Source organism: Danio aesculapii, chromosome 23 (genome assembly GCF_903798145.1).
Source record: "Danio aesculapii chromosome 23, fDanAes4.1, whole genome shotgun sequence".
Classification (NCBI taxonomy): domain Eukaryota; kingdom Metazoa; phylum Chordata; class Actinopteri; order Cypriniformes; family Danionidae; genus Danio; species Danio aesculapii.
In genome coordinates, this window is record NC_079457.1 from 25,600,856 (window position 1) to 25,616,442 (window position 15,587).

General features: G+C 35.5%; 1 protein-coding gene across 1 annotated transcript; it reads right to left on the bottom strand.

Annotated features, from left to right (window-relative positions):
• Positions 1–6,703: 6,703 nt before the first annotated feature.
• On the bottom strand, positions 6,704–13,631 carry gpr157 (G protein-coupled receptor 157). The gene is made up of 4 exons (XM_056449984.1): positions 13,058–13,631; positions 10,850–11,063; positions 7,807–8,001; positions 6,704–7,666 (listed from the first exon to the last, which is right to left on the bottom strand). Exons 1-4 carry the CDS (start codon positions 13,432–13,434, stop codon positions 7,475–7,477), a joined length of 978 nt encoding a protein of 325 aa, XP_056305959.1. The 5' UTR covers positions 13,435–13,631; the 3' UTR covers positions 6,704–7,474.
• Positions 13,632–15,587: the final 1,956 nt, after the last annotated feature.

Here is a 15,587-nt window from a genome sequence, read left to right on the forward strand (position 1 = left end):
ACATTGTAGCCAATACATTGTAGATAACAGCTTCTCAGGATAAGCTCCAAATCATCTAGCATCATCTCAAATAGTTTTTTTTGACCATGCCAGTTAAATTATATTGAAAATGCCTCCACTTTGGGATGTCAATTTAGTGGCTAATTCATTCGTACATTTTAGTAAAAGGGAGGGGATTTGGGACGCACCTCCTTTTAAAAATAGCATGCTTTCATACGACTGAATTCTGAATTAGTTCCAATTAGCCACTTTTCTGACAATATGTAAAATAGTGAAATCAGACTGGAGAAATCTGCAGAATCTGTGAGATTTATGTATATATATAGCAAAATTCCTGGAGGTTTCTAGTCCTAAATAATTAATAAGTCAAAAAAATTTAAGGCACTTATGGATGAAATATTAGTCCAATAATAGCAACGTGTCTTTAATAAAGAGTCCAGCGAGGGTTGGAAAAAGCTTTGATCAGTGTCCTGCGGACAGCAGGGGTCTCTCTCTGCCCAGTGTCTGCAGCCTCCTGCAGTGCAGCACTGCAGACTCTCTCATTCCTATTCCTCCTTCAGCAACTCATTAATCACATTGATTGGACCTCATCAACTTAAACAGAGATCCTGAGCAGTTTATTTCAGCAGGTCGAGGGCTGAACACTCCACCGGGGATTGTGGTGAGGTGTGTGTCCTCATAGTCAGGTCTGTGTGGGTTTAAAAAAGCTCTCATTTTAGGTGGCTGTCCTCTGCAGAGATATGCAGTCGCCAACACCATGGATTCTGAAGTGAGCAGAGGTTCAAGGAAATGCAGCCTATTTGCGCTCTTGAAAAAAAGGAAGAATGTTTAATATAAATGAAACCTTTTTCTGAACAAAAGATTTCTTCTAGTGTTATTCTTCATTTTTTTAAGATAGCCTTTTTATTTATATGAAAATTAGTCAAAACATATAATAATAATAATAATAATAATAATAATAATAATATGTAAAATTAATTATGGAATTATGCACATCTCAATGAAAAAGATAAAGCAAAAATTAAATATTTTCTGAATTCAGTGTGTGCATTAAAAATTGGAAAACAAAATACTGTTAATTTATTTAATACTTAGACAAGTCTGCATGTTTAAATATATCTAATAAACAATAAATTAAGACTCATAATTAAAATTGTTTTCTTTTTGTTTATTAATCGTCGGTTATTTTAATACATCAGCACATACAAATACAGTCTCAACTATACAGTAGGAAATGATGGGAAATATACAAACAAGTAAATAGGATTATACAGTCAGGCTACACTGTAAAAATAAATCCTGGTTGCCTAAATTTTTAAGTTGAATCAAATTAACCTTATGAGTCTATTGAACGTATATGTTAAACTGACTTAAAACAGCTTGCGTAACATATAAAATTAGGATAGAACATGATTAACTTAGTTTAATAAGTTACAACGAACTAAAAGCATTTGCTGTCAGGACTAATTGATAATATCGTTTTTACAGTGTAGGAGCTAAATATGCACAATAGAATAGAAAATCAGGAGAAATTATTAATGTAATGCCAAAAAGGTGCTCATAGTGTGGAAATAGCTTAAGTACTTGAGACAATCATATTTTAAAAGAGGGTACCTGAGGAGATGACCACAATAGAAGTATACATTTCTTTGCCAGATAAAGCAAGATTAAAAAGAAATGTTTGGTATGGGAGTCTAACACATTCTCTAATCCACCATATAACAAATTAAATTCCAGAGAAAAACACTATTTTATCTTAAAGACTCCTTGTAGAAAATGATGTATTTTCTTCCAAAAAAGATGATTTTGTCAGCAGAAACATTGAAGAAAGGTTCCTTTGCTTTTTTACAGTTAAAACAAAGATTAGAGGAGTTTCTGTAAATATTTTTCAGACGTAAAGGTGTAAAATCAAATTCATTAATAAATTTATAATAGAGTTCATGAACACTCAATGAAGTACGTTTAGAAAACAAGTTGTTACATATGTCAGACCAATCTGAAGTAAATTTTTTTTTAAATTAATTTACATTGTTGTGTCCTGAGACGTATCTTTGGTTTGCTGTTTTGCTTTTTTTCTTCTCTCTCTGTTTGCGTCTCTCTCGCCCTGCAGCTACAGTAATTGTGTCCACCTATAGTGATCATTGGATCTTTCCAGTGATTGGCTGTTGGGAAAGTGTTTAACCTGAGCTGCACTTCAAACCAGTGTTGGTGGCAGCAAGGTGGTGCAGTGGCTGAGCTCTTCGCCACAGACCTGGTGTTTACTAGAGCTTTAAAGATTTGATTTAGCTTAAGTAGCTCATGTGTGCTGAGGCTATTGAAGTCAAACTTCTACTATTAGTGATCTTCTTGTTAACATCTAATTAATCGCCCAAAGAGAAATGGGTCTGGTTGATTTGTTTGTTTATCTTTATTTTGAGGGTTAAATAGCAAGGTGGGTGCCATTTTGTTTTGAATTGGCTTTCTCCTGTTTATGACAGTAAAGGGAGTTAGTTTATGTTGATGTATTTTTGTTTCTTTTCAGATTAGCAAGAGATTATTTTTGTTTGTTGTTTTGGCCTTGCCCCCTTCTGATTTAATATCCCGTTTTCTTCGTTACATTTAATATATGTAAATAAACTTCTCTTTTTCTTGATTTGACCTTGTTGTTTTTAAAGCTGCGTCACACTAGAGTTTGAGCATGCGAAATTGTGTATTAAGGTGCTGCGAAAAGAGGCGGGATTAAACAAGATTATTAGACATTTAAAAAAAGTGAGCGATTGTTCCATGTTTTAAATTTCTGTCAATAGAGGTCATGCTTTGATCCTCGATTAATCTAACGCAATCATGTGATGTGATTTTGCTGGTCAGAGTTCACCAAGCTTGAACTTTCCAAAGCAGCGAACTGCGAAACTTGATGCACGGGCTTGCGGTTCCAGTCTGACGCATTTGCGTGCGTATGAAGGGAAGTCTATGGGGAGAAAAGTGCAGTGTGACCGCAGCTTAAGTCTTTATTCTGTTTGAGGAGAGGAGTTTGCACTCTTTTTTCCAGCCGTTGCACATCACCAATCATTTATTTTCTGTTACGGTCACATCCCTAGACCTAAAAAGATTGTACCAGACATAAACTTTATTTAATTTAAAATTAACATAATTCTAAACAAATTTGTCATTTTTAAATAAAGTTTATTGTTATTTCTAATCATCAGGGATATTTAAGAGAGTTGGGGAGGTTTAGTACTGTTAATAATATTTTTATTAATATTTGTTTGGTTTGTAAAATGTGAAATGATTAAATACTTGATTTACATAGATGCACTTCCAGGAGACACAAAGACCTACATTCAAATGAGCATCCAAAAATCATTAAGTAATCTATCCCTGTGGCCAGTCTGTTTTCTAAAATAGCTAAACAAAATTGAGTGGTTGTTCTGCTCTAGCTCGCCAATAAAACACTGAATTGCATTTGTGTTCATGTCAAAATTAATGGCATGCTTCACAAATGTCTATCGAGCCATGTTTCCAGTTCCTGTCAATGAACTGTCATTACACAAGCTTGTCAAGTGAAACTACCTGAGGGTTAGCAGCAGCTTGAGTGCAGGTATAGATGCAGCCCACATACAGTAACAGGCAGCACAAGATTTGCCATTATGTTCAGTCTGTGCCCTTTTTCCCAGCTATCTTCAGAGCAGTTCCTCTTCTAGTCAACTGAAAGCAGATCTAGTATCGTGCTGCTCAGATAATGGAGAAGTCGTTGGTGTGTCCTCCTGACTGTGGTGAAACTGGCATGACTGATCTATTCTTATACATCATGTATTATGATCAAATAGCTGCGGTATCATCTACTCTTATTAGTCAATATTAAACAAGACCTGCAGTGACTGAATGCGGAGGATATAGTGAAACGTGCCTGCGCAATCATTTAATCATTCATGGATAATTACCAAGCAAATTCTCTGCATAATCATACACCATAGGATTAGAAAAGATAGTTGGTTATTTGGTAGCACTTTAGGATAACAGTACATGAATAATGATGTATTAATATGTAAACTAAACATTACTTTATTATAAACTAATGATGAGTTAATGCATGCGCTAATCATGCACTAAATTTAACTACAACATGAGTCACATGAGTTCATGTGTGAATAATGGCTACCCTAATTGCTTGTTAGTACATGATGTAATTATTATATTAATTAACATTTAGGTTTAAGCTAAATGTAACCAATATGAACACATGAGCTGTTAATGTATACTTATATATTATGACTTTACTTGGAGGGGCACACCATCATTAACCCATTCTTAACTAATCATGAACTCCTTGTGCACGTTCGTCTAGTGCGTTTACACTGAAAGACAATAGAGAAGTGTTCTGTCAACACGAAACAGTTTTAACACAGGAGTTCATGAGTAGTTAAGGATGAGTTGATGATGATGCGCCCCTCCAAGTAAAGTCATGATATACTTATACATTAACAGCTTATAATTATACATGTGTTCATAACATAATTATACATTAATATATCATGACTCCATGACAGTTAAATTAAGCATAAACTAATGTGGTAATTAATCCATTAGTTAACAAACAAGCATGAACTAACAAGTAATTAAGGTACCCATTTTTCACACATGAACTCATGTGACTCATGTTGTATTTAAAGTTAGTTCATGACTAGCGCATACATTAACTCATCATTAGTTTATAATAATGTTTAGTCTACATATTACCACATCATTATTCATGTAATGTTATTGTAAAGTGTTACCTGCTATTTTAAACACCTCTGGTATTTCTATGCAGGCAGAGCTCCTTATACATATACGAAGCATATACTGCATTCCACACACAGTTGTGGAATTTTCAGGAGTGTAATTGTGTGTGGTTCACGCAGGTGAGTGGGCCTGTCAAACCACCTGACACTCTTTCCTCTTCGTATGCACCAGACACTTTCTTATCAACACTCCATGTTTCTGGAAGAACATGCCATTTTGGATAAAAGCGTGTGCTAAATGAGTAAACATAAATGTGAATAGGAAATGTCCTACTTTCGACCTCAATCAATTTAGTCAGTTGCAGACCACAATTGCATTTTCACCACTAAAACATTAAGTTTTCTTAACATTTTAAATGATGTGCCAATTATGGCTAAAAAAAGAATAGAAAATGCTAGGTGTTCTTTGAATACATCTGAAAAAAAATGTATAAAAAGAGTGGTGGCACAATGGCTTACAACAAGAAGGTTGCTGGTTCGAGTCCCGCCTGGGCTAGGAAGCTTATCTGAGTTTTCATGTTCTTCCTGTGTTGGCGTGGGTTTCCTTCGGGTGCTCCGGTTTCCCCCACAGCCCAAAGACATGCGCTATAGGTGAACTGGATAAACAAAATTGGCCAAAGTGTATGAGTGCGTGTGTGAATGTGAGAATGTATGGATGTTTCCCAGTACTGTGTTGCAGCAGAACATATGCTGGAATAGCTGGCGATTCATTCCGCTGTGGCGACCCCTGATAAATAAGGGACTAAACCGAAGAATAACGAATGAACGAAAAATCAAAATAAACATTGTATACTGCACTATGAAAATATAATCATCTGACAAAAGATATTTGTTTGTAAAGTTCCCACTCATTTTGTGCTGTAAACATACTTGAAAGTTTATGTTTCACGTAAAGCTGCCTTGCGCTAATCTCACTGAAGCAGAACTAGCGCCATCTGTGGAGTAACGTCAAATTGTGCTTCTCACTCAAGTTGTGGTTCTTCGATCTGCCCCGAGTTCACAGTTCAGATGTCTGACCTCTAGCGGCATTCAAGACTTTATTTCGGAAGAAGGATGTAGAAAAACCACTCCTAATTCCGAGTTGTCTGAAACGCAGCAAAAGTAATATTCTTTTGATAAAAACGACCCCTTTCTGGTGACCCATGCAGAATTACTCCAATCATTTTTTCTGCTTTAAAGGCAGCATCTGCATGTCTATCTGATCAAATAGTCAATAATATTAATAATTCCTAACATTTATTTTCTGGACACTCAAAGCACTTCACACATTGGGGGAATCTCCTCATCCACCACAAGTGTGCAGCATCCACCTGGATGAGACAACGGCAGCCACATTACACCACACCACACACCAGCTGATTAGTGGAGAGGAGACAGAGTGATGAAGTAAATTATGATATGGGGATGGTTAGGGGGCCATGATGGACAGAGGACAAATTTGGCCAGGATGCCAGGGTTAAACCCCTACTCTTTCGAAGGACATCCTGGGATTTTTAACAACACAGAGAGTAAGGACCAGGTCTCACTAACACCGCTTCTGGCAGCAACCCAGGTTTCCCATGTGGTTGCCCATCCAGGTGTTGACCAGGCAAAGCCCTGCTTAATTTCAGTGGGCAACAATGTGAGAGTTGCAGAGAGCTAGCTATGTGTTAAACAAGCTAGCATATGTGCTATGTGTTAAATGATTGCTTAAAAAAAGAAATAGCAACTGTAGTATTAAAAACCAAATGTCCTGTAATTTTTTTTTTAAGAAAAGGAGATGCAAGACCTCAGTTGGGTCAGTATTTGTTAATTAAAATAAGGATGAAATAAAATGTAAATATATTTTTTCTGTTTATTTAAATAAAAAATATTAAATTACACAATAAAATAAAAAAATTTAATGAAAAATCATAAAAATTATATTAAAAATTAAAAACAATAATAAAAAATAATGGTATTTATACACTCCTAAGCCTGACAAGTAATAAATTCTTTTATTGAAACAATAGATTCTCTGATAAAATATACCTACATATAGAAATCAGTAATTACAGTACGTACAAGGTCATTTTAAAGGCATTGGGTGGAATAACAAAAAATGTGCATATCTGCATGTCCTATTTGCAGAATTTGCTCATCTATTTGCATATTACACTATATACTGTACAGAGAAGTGAATCAGTAAAACAGGGATTATAACACAGAGGAAAAAATGAACACAGTTACATATAAATACAGTATATAATACAAATAAATCATGCTTTAAAAAAAAATTACACATTGGATGTAATGTAAAGTAATAACTCTGCATTATGAATGCATGTGCTTTGTCGGGGGAAAACAAATCCCTTGTAAAAACACTTCACAGTACATTTGCCATTTTGGTCACCAGATAATAAACTGCTGTATCCTCGCTTCCCCTGAGCTACAGATCTCATTTCTATTTAAATGAACATGAGATATCTGCGGCAGCCGAACCAAAACAGATTTGGAAGACAGAAAGCCTCTCGCCTAAAGTGCTGAGCGAAAGCGCTAACAGAAAGTGCGTTTGTGTTTTCCGTGCTCTGCGGGTTTGGTGCATGTGACCGCAGTCCCCCCTGTAATCTGCCAAAGCACTTGGTCAAACAACAAGGCTGAGCGGAAAGAGAGTAAGGCTCGGAGAAAAGAGCCTGTAAAGTCTGAGCTTTCTCTACTGTATCACACCGCATCAAATAGAGTCAAAAATGCAGCTCTTATTCTTCGCTGTTATTCTCTCTATGTGAAACTGTATAATCGTTTGTCCTGTTCTGGGACGCTGATTCGGAGTTCCAGCGTCTGTCCTGACCTCTACAGAGCAGCAGAGCTATCAGCCGAGAGCGAATGGAAGGAGTGAACAGCACAAACATAATGCAGTTGGCAGCTCCCTGAAAGGTGTTTCCAATTCCCTATTAAAAAGAAAAATGGTTGAGTTTGCCCAATGCAATAATGGCAAGTACAGGTAAATGACTTTGATGAATTGCACATATAAACTCCAAAAAATTAAGTTCATTTTGAGGTAACTAAGTGGATCCAGGTGGAAACTCACATGCAAGGTCACCAGCACTGGGTTGTGTCCGGCGGGAGAGCTGGTCAGCAAGAGAACGAAGCGGACGGTGCTCCATACGCGGAGCATGATGAAGATAATGGGGATGAGGGTGAGCTTTCGGTCCGCAATGGACGACAGAGAGTGAGATACAGGGTTGGTGGTCAGGATGGGACGGTACTCAGACAGGGCTGCGTGCTTAACAAATGTAAAGGGAGAATCAAAAATTAATATAATTAGTTAAATAGCCTAGATCACCTAGAAATAAGCATTTTAGCTAGGCAGGAGAAAATACATTTTAAAAAATGCTGGGTGCCACACAATTCCTTCGTGTTGTCCCAACACAAATCGATTAAGTTAACTTAATTGTTTTTTACAAATTTAAGTGGATTGAACATAAAACAATTAAGTTGTTCCCCCCAAAACACTAAAGAATTGTGTTGATTCAGCTCATTTTAAATAAGTAGTACCAAGCAGCAAGAATAATTTGTTGAGTGTTACTGAGCGCCCTTTTTCGTTGTCAAGTCCTCTGCATTCCAGATATTATGATATCATAACCAACTGCTGAGAATTGTGTGTTTAGTCTGCAGATAAAAATATTGTGTTTATTATATTTACATGGTTGCATTGAAATATTTTAATCTACCAAAATTATGTTCTACCAATGATAAAACTGTGCTGGGATGAATGAAACATAGGAAGTTGCAGGGGAACTAGGGAAGATACTGCTATTCTAGCCGAAATAAAACAAATAAGACTTTCTCCAGAAGAAAAAATACTATCAGACATACTGTAAAAATTTCCTTACTCTGTTAAACATAATTTGGGAAATATTTAAAAAAAGAAAAAAAAAAATCAAAGGGTGTTTAATAATTCTGATTGCAACTGTATATGTATCCTCATATGGACCTTCTTCATTCATTTAAAAGCAGGCAGAGCCATTGGACTCTTATTAGCTTGAGAATTCTGGTCTCATTCACTCATTCTCATTTAGCCGTAAAAACAGCTTGTTATGCTGACTGATGTTGTAACTGGCTTTTTCTTATTCTATAATTTAATTTTTATGCATAATCATAAACACACTTGTTTGTAGAGCAAGTAGTTTGGACGTTTACTGCCGTTTATTATTCTATTCATTTCCCCCATAGGCAAATGAATCAGAAGTCTTTACACTATTGGAAAAAAAGAGCACAGCTGCAGAATATGATGAAAACAGTGGAACCAAATCAACATAAATCTGTTAATTATCAGTTCAACGACTGCATTTAAACAGAAATTGCATATCGCTTGCGATTCACTAAAGCATTTGTCCATTTTATTTACACTTTTAAATTGCATTCTGTGACCTTTAAGGATAAAATAACCATTATAGTAAAAGTGAAGTACCTATGGTTTTTGGAACGTTGATTACTAGTTGTATAACCAGTTTTACAACAAATACTACAGTATGCTTACGGTAGAAAAAACATGGTGTAGAAATGTGGAAACTGTATTTCATTTTTGATTTGCTATTTGTTTACTCATTCAGCACCTGCTTTAACCCAAAACGACAATGTTTTTCCATAAATATAATAAAACTACTTTTATTATTTGAAGCAAAACTAATTATTTTTGTAAGTGCTTGATCTCACTTCTGGAAAACCCATTGTTAGAATCAACAAATTACTTTCAGCAGACCACAAATAACCTCCAGGAGTCTTCCCACAGCTATATTACAGATGTGTTAAATATTACTGTACTGTACAGAATACACATACTTAATATACACACACAAAATCTGACTGTGAGTGAACTGAAAAGAGCTCTTCCACATATACCCTTCAGATGCTGATGTTATGTTAAAATGTCAACTGTAATGTTATTTTCATTACATTCATTCATAGTCCTTTAGCTTAGTCCCTTATTTATCAGGGGTCGCTGGAGCGGAATGAACCGCTAACTATTCCGCCATATGTTTTATGCAGTGGATGCTCTTCCAGCCACAACCCAGTTCTGGAAAACACCCATACACCATTCACACACACACTCATACACTACAGCCAATTTAGTTAATCAAATTCACCTATAGCGCATGTCTTTGGACTGTGGGGGAAACCAGAGCACCTGGAGGAAACCGACACAAACACAGGGAGAACATGCAATCCCCACACAGAAATGCCAACTGGCCCAGCCGGGGCTCGAACTTCTTGCTGCTTCTTGCTGTGAGGCGACACTGCTGTCCATGATATTTTCATTACATTATTTATTATTTAATTATTTTATTTATTCAATATTTCCATTATTAATTACATCATTTCTACAGGACATATTTTTGGAAGTTTTATGCTTAAGTGAGATAATAAATCTTGTGACTTTAAAGATGTAGTCATGAATGCTAAATTGCACATGAATGCACATGTTTTACTTGTTTATTGTTTACTTATTATTTTTTTTATCAAATAAATGCAGCTTTGGTGAGCAAAAGAAATTTATTTCAAAAATATCTTACTGATGCCATACTTTGGACTGTAGTGTAAATGATGTGCATTTTTTTACCTTATTAGATCTGTCAGTTTTAAACATGTACTGGAAATGGCTGGCAAACCTCAAAGCCACAAAGTGATTTTAATTCTTCCGGTGCAAGGAAACAGTATAACCATCCACCCCATTGTGCTGCATTCAAAACACAGTTGTTTCCGTTTGACAAGTACGCCTGCCTGTTTTTAATATTATATAGAATATATTATTATTATTTTAATAAAAAGCTTTCTTAACCACTGAATATATACAAAACTTTTCCAACAGATTTTTTTCCAGAGACAGCGCTTACATTTTGAGGCCTTTGAAATATTTTTATAGATCAAAAATATATTGATGGCAGAAACCTCCATGACCTTTAAAGATGTTATTAACTTCCATGACATTTCCAGGCTTAGAAATCACTATTCTGTGATATATGTGCCTAATGCATTAACTCTGAAAGTTATTCCAGAAACGACTTGTCTTTGAGATGATAAAAATATCATGCAAACTTGTAATGTTAAACTGATGAGCGCGGAGGACTTACTGCTCTGTAAATGTGTATCTTAATGAGGATGTACAGGACAGGCAGTGTGACATAGGCAATGAACTCCCAGATCTTCCCGGTGAGCAGCATCCACAACACGTGGTCTTCAGCCTGGATGTTCACCCAGCACCAGCCTACAGACACTTCAGAGGCATCATAGCCGATCTTGTGCAGAGACAGCGCTGCCACAGTGATGGCGAAAGGAACGCCCCAGCTGACATAAACCACAAGTCACAAGATCAGATTGGAAACAGCTCAGGAAAACTATAGTTCATTTTAGTTTTTGCAGATATGAAGATTATTTGTCTTTGTGAAAGATAATTTTAACATTTTAAAAATAGACTGGGGATATTTATTTTGAAAACAACAAAGCTTAATGCTCATACTTGAAATCACATGAGTGTCATACTTTCTTACCATTATTTAAAGAAGACATCCACTAAGATGTTATTCAGCGTAACAACAGTTTATATAAAAGCACCTTGCTTTGCATATCATTTGATGAATTACATATTAAAAGTCTATTTAATGATTTAAAAAGAGTTTTTATCATTTAAAATATTAGTAGTACATAGTAGTAATAAAGTGAAATTTAAATATGATCACTTAATCTTTTATCAATTTTAATAAGTATGGGTCAGAATCTCAGAATTTCTGCCATGAAACTCTATGCACGCACCTAATCTGCTCCTGCATCATTAACTACATGGCGCAGGAGATTGGATGCTGCCACCTCGGCAGCCAAGGAACTTGCTCCTCATCAGTTTAAATGCTCCTTGTCGTTTTACACCGTTAAGCTGCGGCACGTTTTTGGAGACCCTTCTTCACCCCAGCTCCACCTGTGTTTATTTCTGCTACGAGGTTTACATATATATTATGTTTGCAGCAGCAGCGTGTTATATTCTCAGACATCTTGTCTGTGTATACACTGGCAGTAGCAGGTGTCTCTCTTTAGCTTGAAGGCGTAGGGCTAAGGGGAAGGGGTAAATACCCCTTTGAACGAAGATTTTTCAGGACCACACTCAAAACCAAGGGGTAAGAAAATTTCCCAGAATACACCAGCCACAGCTGCACCCGGAAGTAAGGAGATCCAAAAATTTGTATTTTTTGTTATTATTACAATATTTTATAATGAACAAGTATATGTTTTAATATATTCATAACCGTGTAAATACCAAAAAAATTAGCAACTGGAATAACTTCAGCAGTCGCGATCGTCTGATCCCATATAAAGCAAGAGATTGCAATGACATATGATGACGTGTGCAGGTGTTTTAGTGCTGTCCCAATACTTAGGGGTAAATTTTAAAGCCCTTCCCCTTCACCCTCGGTTTTAAGGGCTAAAGGGTAAGGGGAAGGGGTAGTGGTACAAAAATAGAATTGGGATAGAACCTTGCTCTGCAATAATAATCAAAGCAGCAGCAGCTAGATCTATACTGCCAAGACTAAATACATCAACATTGCCATATAAATATTCATTACACCACTAAATCCAGAGAGTGTTCATGACAGAAATATGTTGTTTCAGTTTTACATAAAATATCTGACATTTCACTCATATTTTTTTTATTTTATTATTTCAGTCTTTTAGTGAAACTCTAAGGATTTTATTTACATAAAATCACATATTTTTTATTTAACTTCTGCAGACACCAAAAGGGACATCCATGTAATCCTTGGTACAAATAACCTCTGCTTTTTCCTTTACTAACATCATTTAATATATAAACACATGAATTTATTTATTATTTATATTTATTCAAATTAACTTTAAAGCACAAATATTCTGTACTTAGGAAATATTTCAATTTATTATGTTAATTTTAGTTTACTTTCTTGCTTTGTATTAATTTTTTTATTTTGTGTAAACCTAAAGATGATCTGACAGTCAACTCAATCTTAGAATTAATACTTAATTAATAGTGTATCAAATATGCAACAATAGACATAATTTAACTTCAAGTTACAAGAATTACAGATTAAGCTGACACTGTTGGTACCTGTAAAATTTTAAAGAGGAATATCTACTTTCTTTCTTCTAACATCTATTGTTTTGTGTGTGAAAAACAGATATAGATGTGCATCAGATAATATCATAAGTGCTGAGTACATTTTGACTTTAGCTAAAGTGTGAGTATTTAGGGATGTACTGTCCCTTTAAGATCATCTTGGCAGAGAAGAAACGCGAAGAGTTTAACGTAATGTTACCTGATTAGATGAAAATACAGCACCAAGTTGTCGGCTTGTCTCTGGCTGGACTTTACAATAAAAACATACAAGTAGATGGCAATAGCCACAGTCCAGAAGAATGAGCTGGTGTTGGCGAATGTGGAAACTGCTCCTTGTGCAATACAATCCCAAGAGTCAGATTTAAAAATCTGGCAAACTCCATAGAAGTACGACAGCGCGGAGAGAAGGTCAGAAACAGACAGATACACGAGCAGTTTTCTCGGTGTAGTTCTCAGATCGAGCCAACTTACATACGTGCTTATGATTAAAAGTGAGCCAAAAAACGAAAGTACACATGATGTCAGAATAACAACCTGTTCGTAAACAAACACCTCCGTCTGGTTTGCCTCGGCCATTGTTTTTCCGTGTATAATAATTACTTAAAGCTCGACCTGCGGCTTGTTTGCGCGTTTGTTCAATGTTTCGTAAAGTCTAAACTCATTTAAAGTAACGAATCCACTTGTATCCTAGAGAGATTTCCAGTCCCCTTTTCCCCTGACGAAGCATTACTCCGTAAAACACGACGGGCTTTAAGATCCAGCGGCGTAAGAAGCTTTACAAAAGCCAGTTCGACAGCTTCTTCACAACTGCTGAGACAGTGAAACAATGCCTAGACAATAACAACGAATAAACACACGGTGAATTCCGTCGACATTTTTCTATCTTAATTCCTTTATTAAACATAGAAAAAGTGCCAAAAGTTTAAATCTTAGCTGACCAACAGTTTCAAAAAGGTGAAATAATGTGGGATGCTTCATTAAGTGTTTTGAATCATTTGAATCAATTCACCAAAAAGATTCATACAGAATAGTTCACTGATTCTTTGGATAAAACAAAGACTGGGCCACTTCACCCAAACATGAAATTGTAACCACTATTTACTCAGCCTCAAGTGGTTCCAAACCTATATACGTTTCTTTATTCTGTCGAACCCTAAAGTAGATATTTTGAATAAAGCTGAAACATAGTCAGGGTGGCACTGTGGCTCAGTTATTAGCAATGTTGCTTCACAGCAAGAAGGTCCAAGTCCCAGCTGGGTCTGTTGGCATTTCTGTATGATGTTTGCATGTTCTCCTTGTGGTTGCTTGGATTTCCTCCGGGTGCTCCGGATCCCGCCCCCCCCCCCCAATCCAAAGACACGGAATAGATACATTGGGTGAACTAAATTGGCCGTAGTGTGTAATTTTGTCTGTGAATGTGAGAGTTTGTGGATATTTCCCAGTACTGGGTTGTGGTAGGGCATATGCTGGAATAGACACCTGATAAATAAGGGTCTAAGCCAAAGGAAAATGAATGAATGAGGAATGATCATTGACTTCCATAGGAAAATCGAATACCATGGACATCAGTTTCAGTTTTCCAACTTTCTTCAATTTCTAAATGTTTTTGTTTGTGTTTAACAAAATAAGGAAGCTCAAATAGGTGTGGAACAAGTAGAATATGAGTAAATAATGTCAGACTTGTCAGTTTTTGTGTAAACAATCACGTTAAAGCTCTTGTAAAATCAAAATGTATAAGGTTTGCTAGCCCACATTGCCATTCTTTAGGTGAACAGTTACTTTGTGCAAGTTAATCAACTGAAAAAAATGTGATCTGCTTCCACATTTGGAGTGTGGTCCTTCTCTCTTGATGTCAGTTTGACGGCTTTACAAGTCGACATTTATGGAAGCTTGTTTCCTCAAATTAAAATCACAAGATAAATCTTGTGATTCTAGCTTGTTTAAAAACTCACAATTGTGAGAAAAAAAAGTCACTATTACATTTACATTTTAAATTTTTTTTCTTTTCATGTTTATTTGTATTGTAATTTTCTTAGAACTACAAGTTTATCTTTCAGAAAGCAAAAAAGTCAGAATTTCAAGTTTATATTGCACAATACTGAATATATAACATGATAAACTCACAATTGTGTCTTTTTTCCCCTAAGAATTAAACTTTACTGTAATTACAAGTCAGGATTGTGAGTTTTTGTCTGCTAGTTACTGTTTTTCTCATAATTGGGATATTTTTCTTACAATTATGTATATATACAATTCAAGTCATGGCAAAGATCAAATAAAGTTATTAGAAATTAGTTATTAAAACTATTATGTTTAGATATGTGTTGAAAAAATCTTCTCTCCGTTAAAACAGAGATTGGGGAAAAAATAAACAGGGATGCTAATAATTTAGGGGGGCTAATAATTCTGACTTCAACTGTATAATTATTACAATTTTGTCATAATAACTATCAAATGTGGATTGAGTTTATGAGAGGAAAATCACAATTGTGAGAAACAAATTCCAGATTTTGAAATGAATAGTCCACCATTACTTTGAAGGGGCAAAAACATACAGGCCAAACAAATTAATATCTTTGGCTCTGGACAATATGTTGAGGTTCTTGCAATATAAATGATTATTTACAACAATATTAAACATTATTTACAACATTATCTTGAATCTTGAATCTCAGCAAACTGTCCTGAACGATATCAGATTTTGTGAACCACAGAAAAACTAAAAAAAC

Bases quoted from the DNA above. Each gene is read 5' to 3' on its own strand.
- gpr157 (XM_056449984.1), bottom strand. From the start codon at position 13,434: ATGGCCGAGGCAAACCAGACGGAGGTGTTTGTTTACGAACAGGTTGTT. The intron at 8,002-10,849 runs GTAAGTCCTCCG...ACATTTGTTAAG, and splicing joins AGATACACATTTACAGAGCA to CACGCAGCCCTGTCTGAGTA. The intron at 7,667-7,806 runs GTGAGTTTCCAC...TCTTTTTAATAG, and splicing joins CAGTGCTGGTGACCTTGCAT to GGAATTGGAAACACCTTTCA.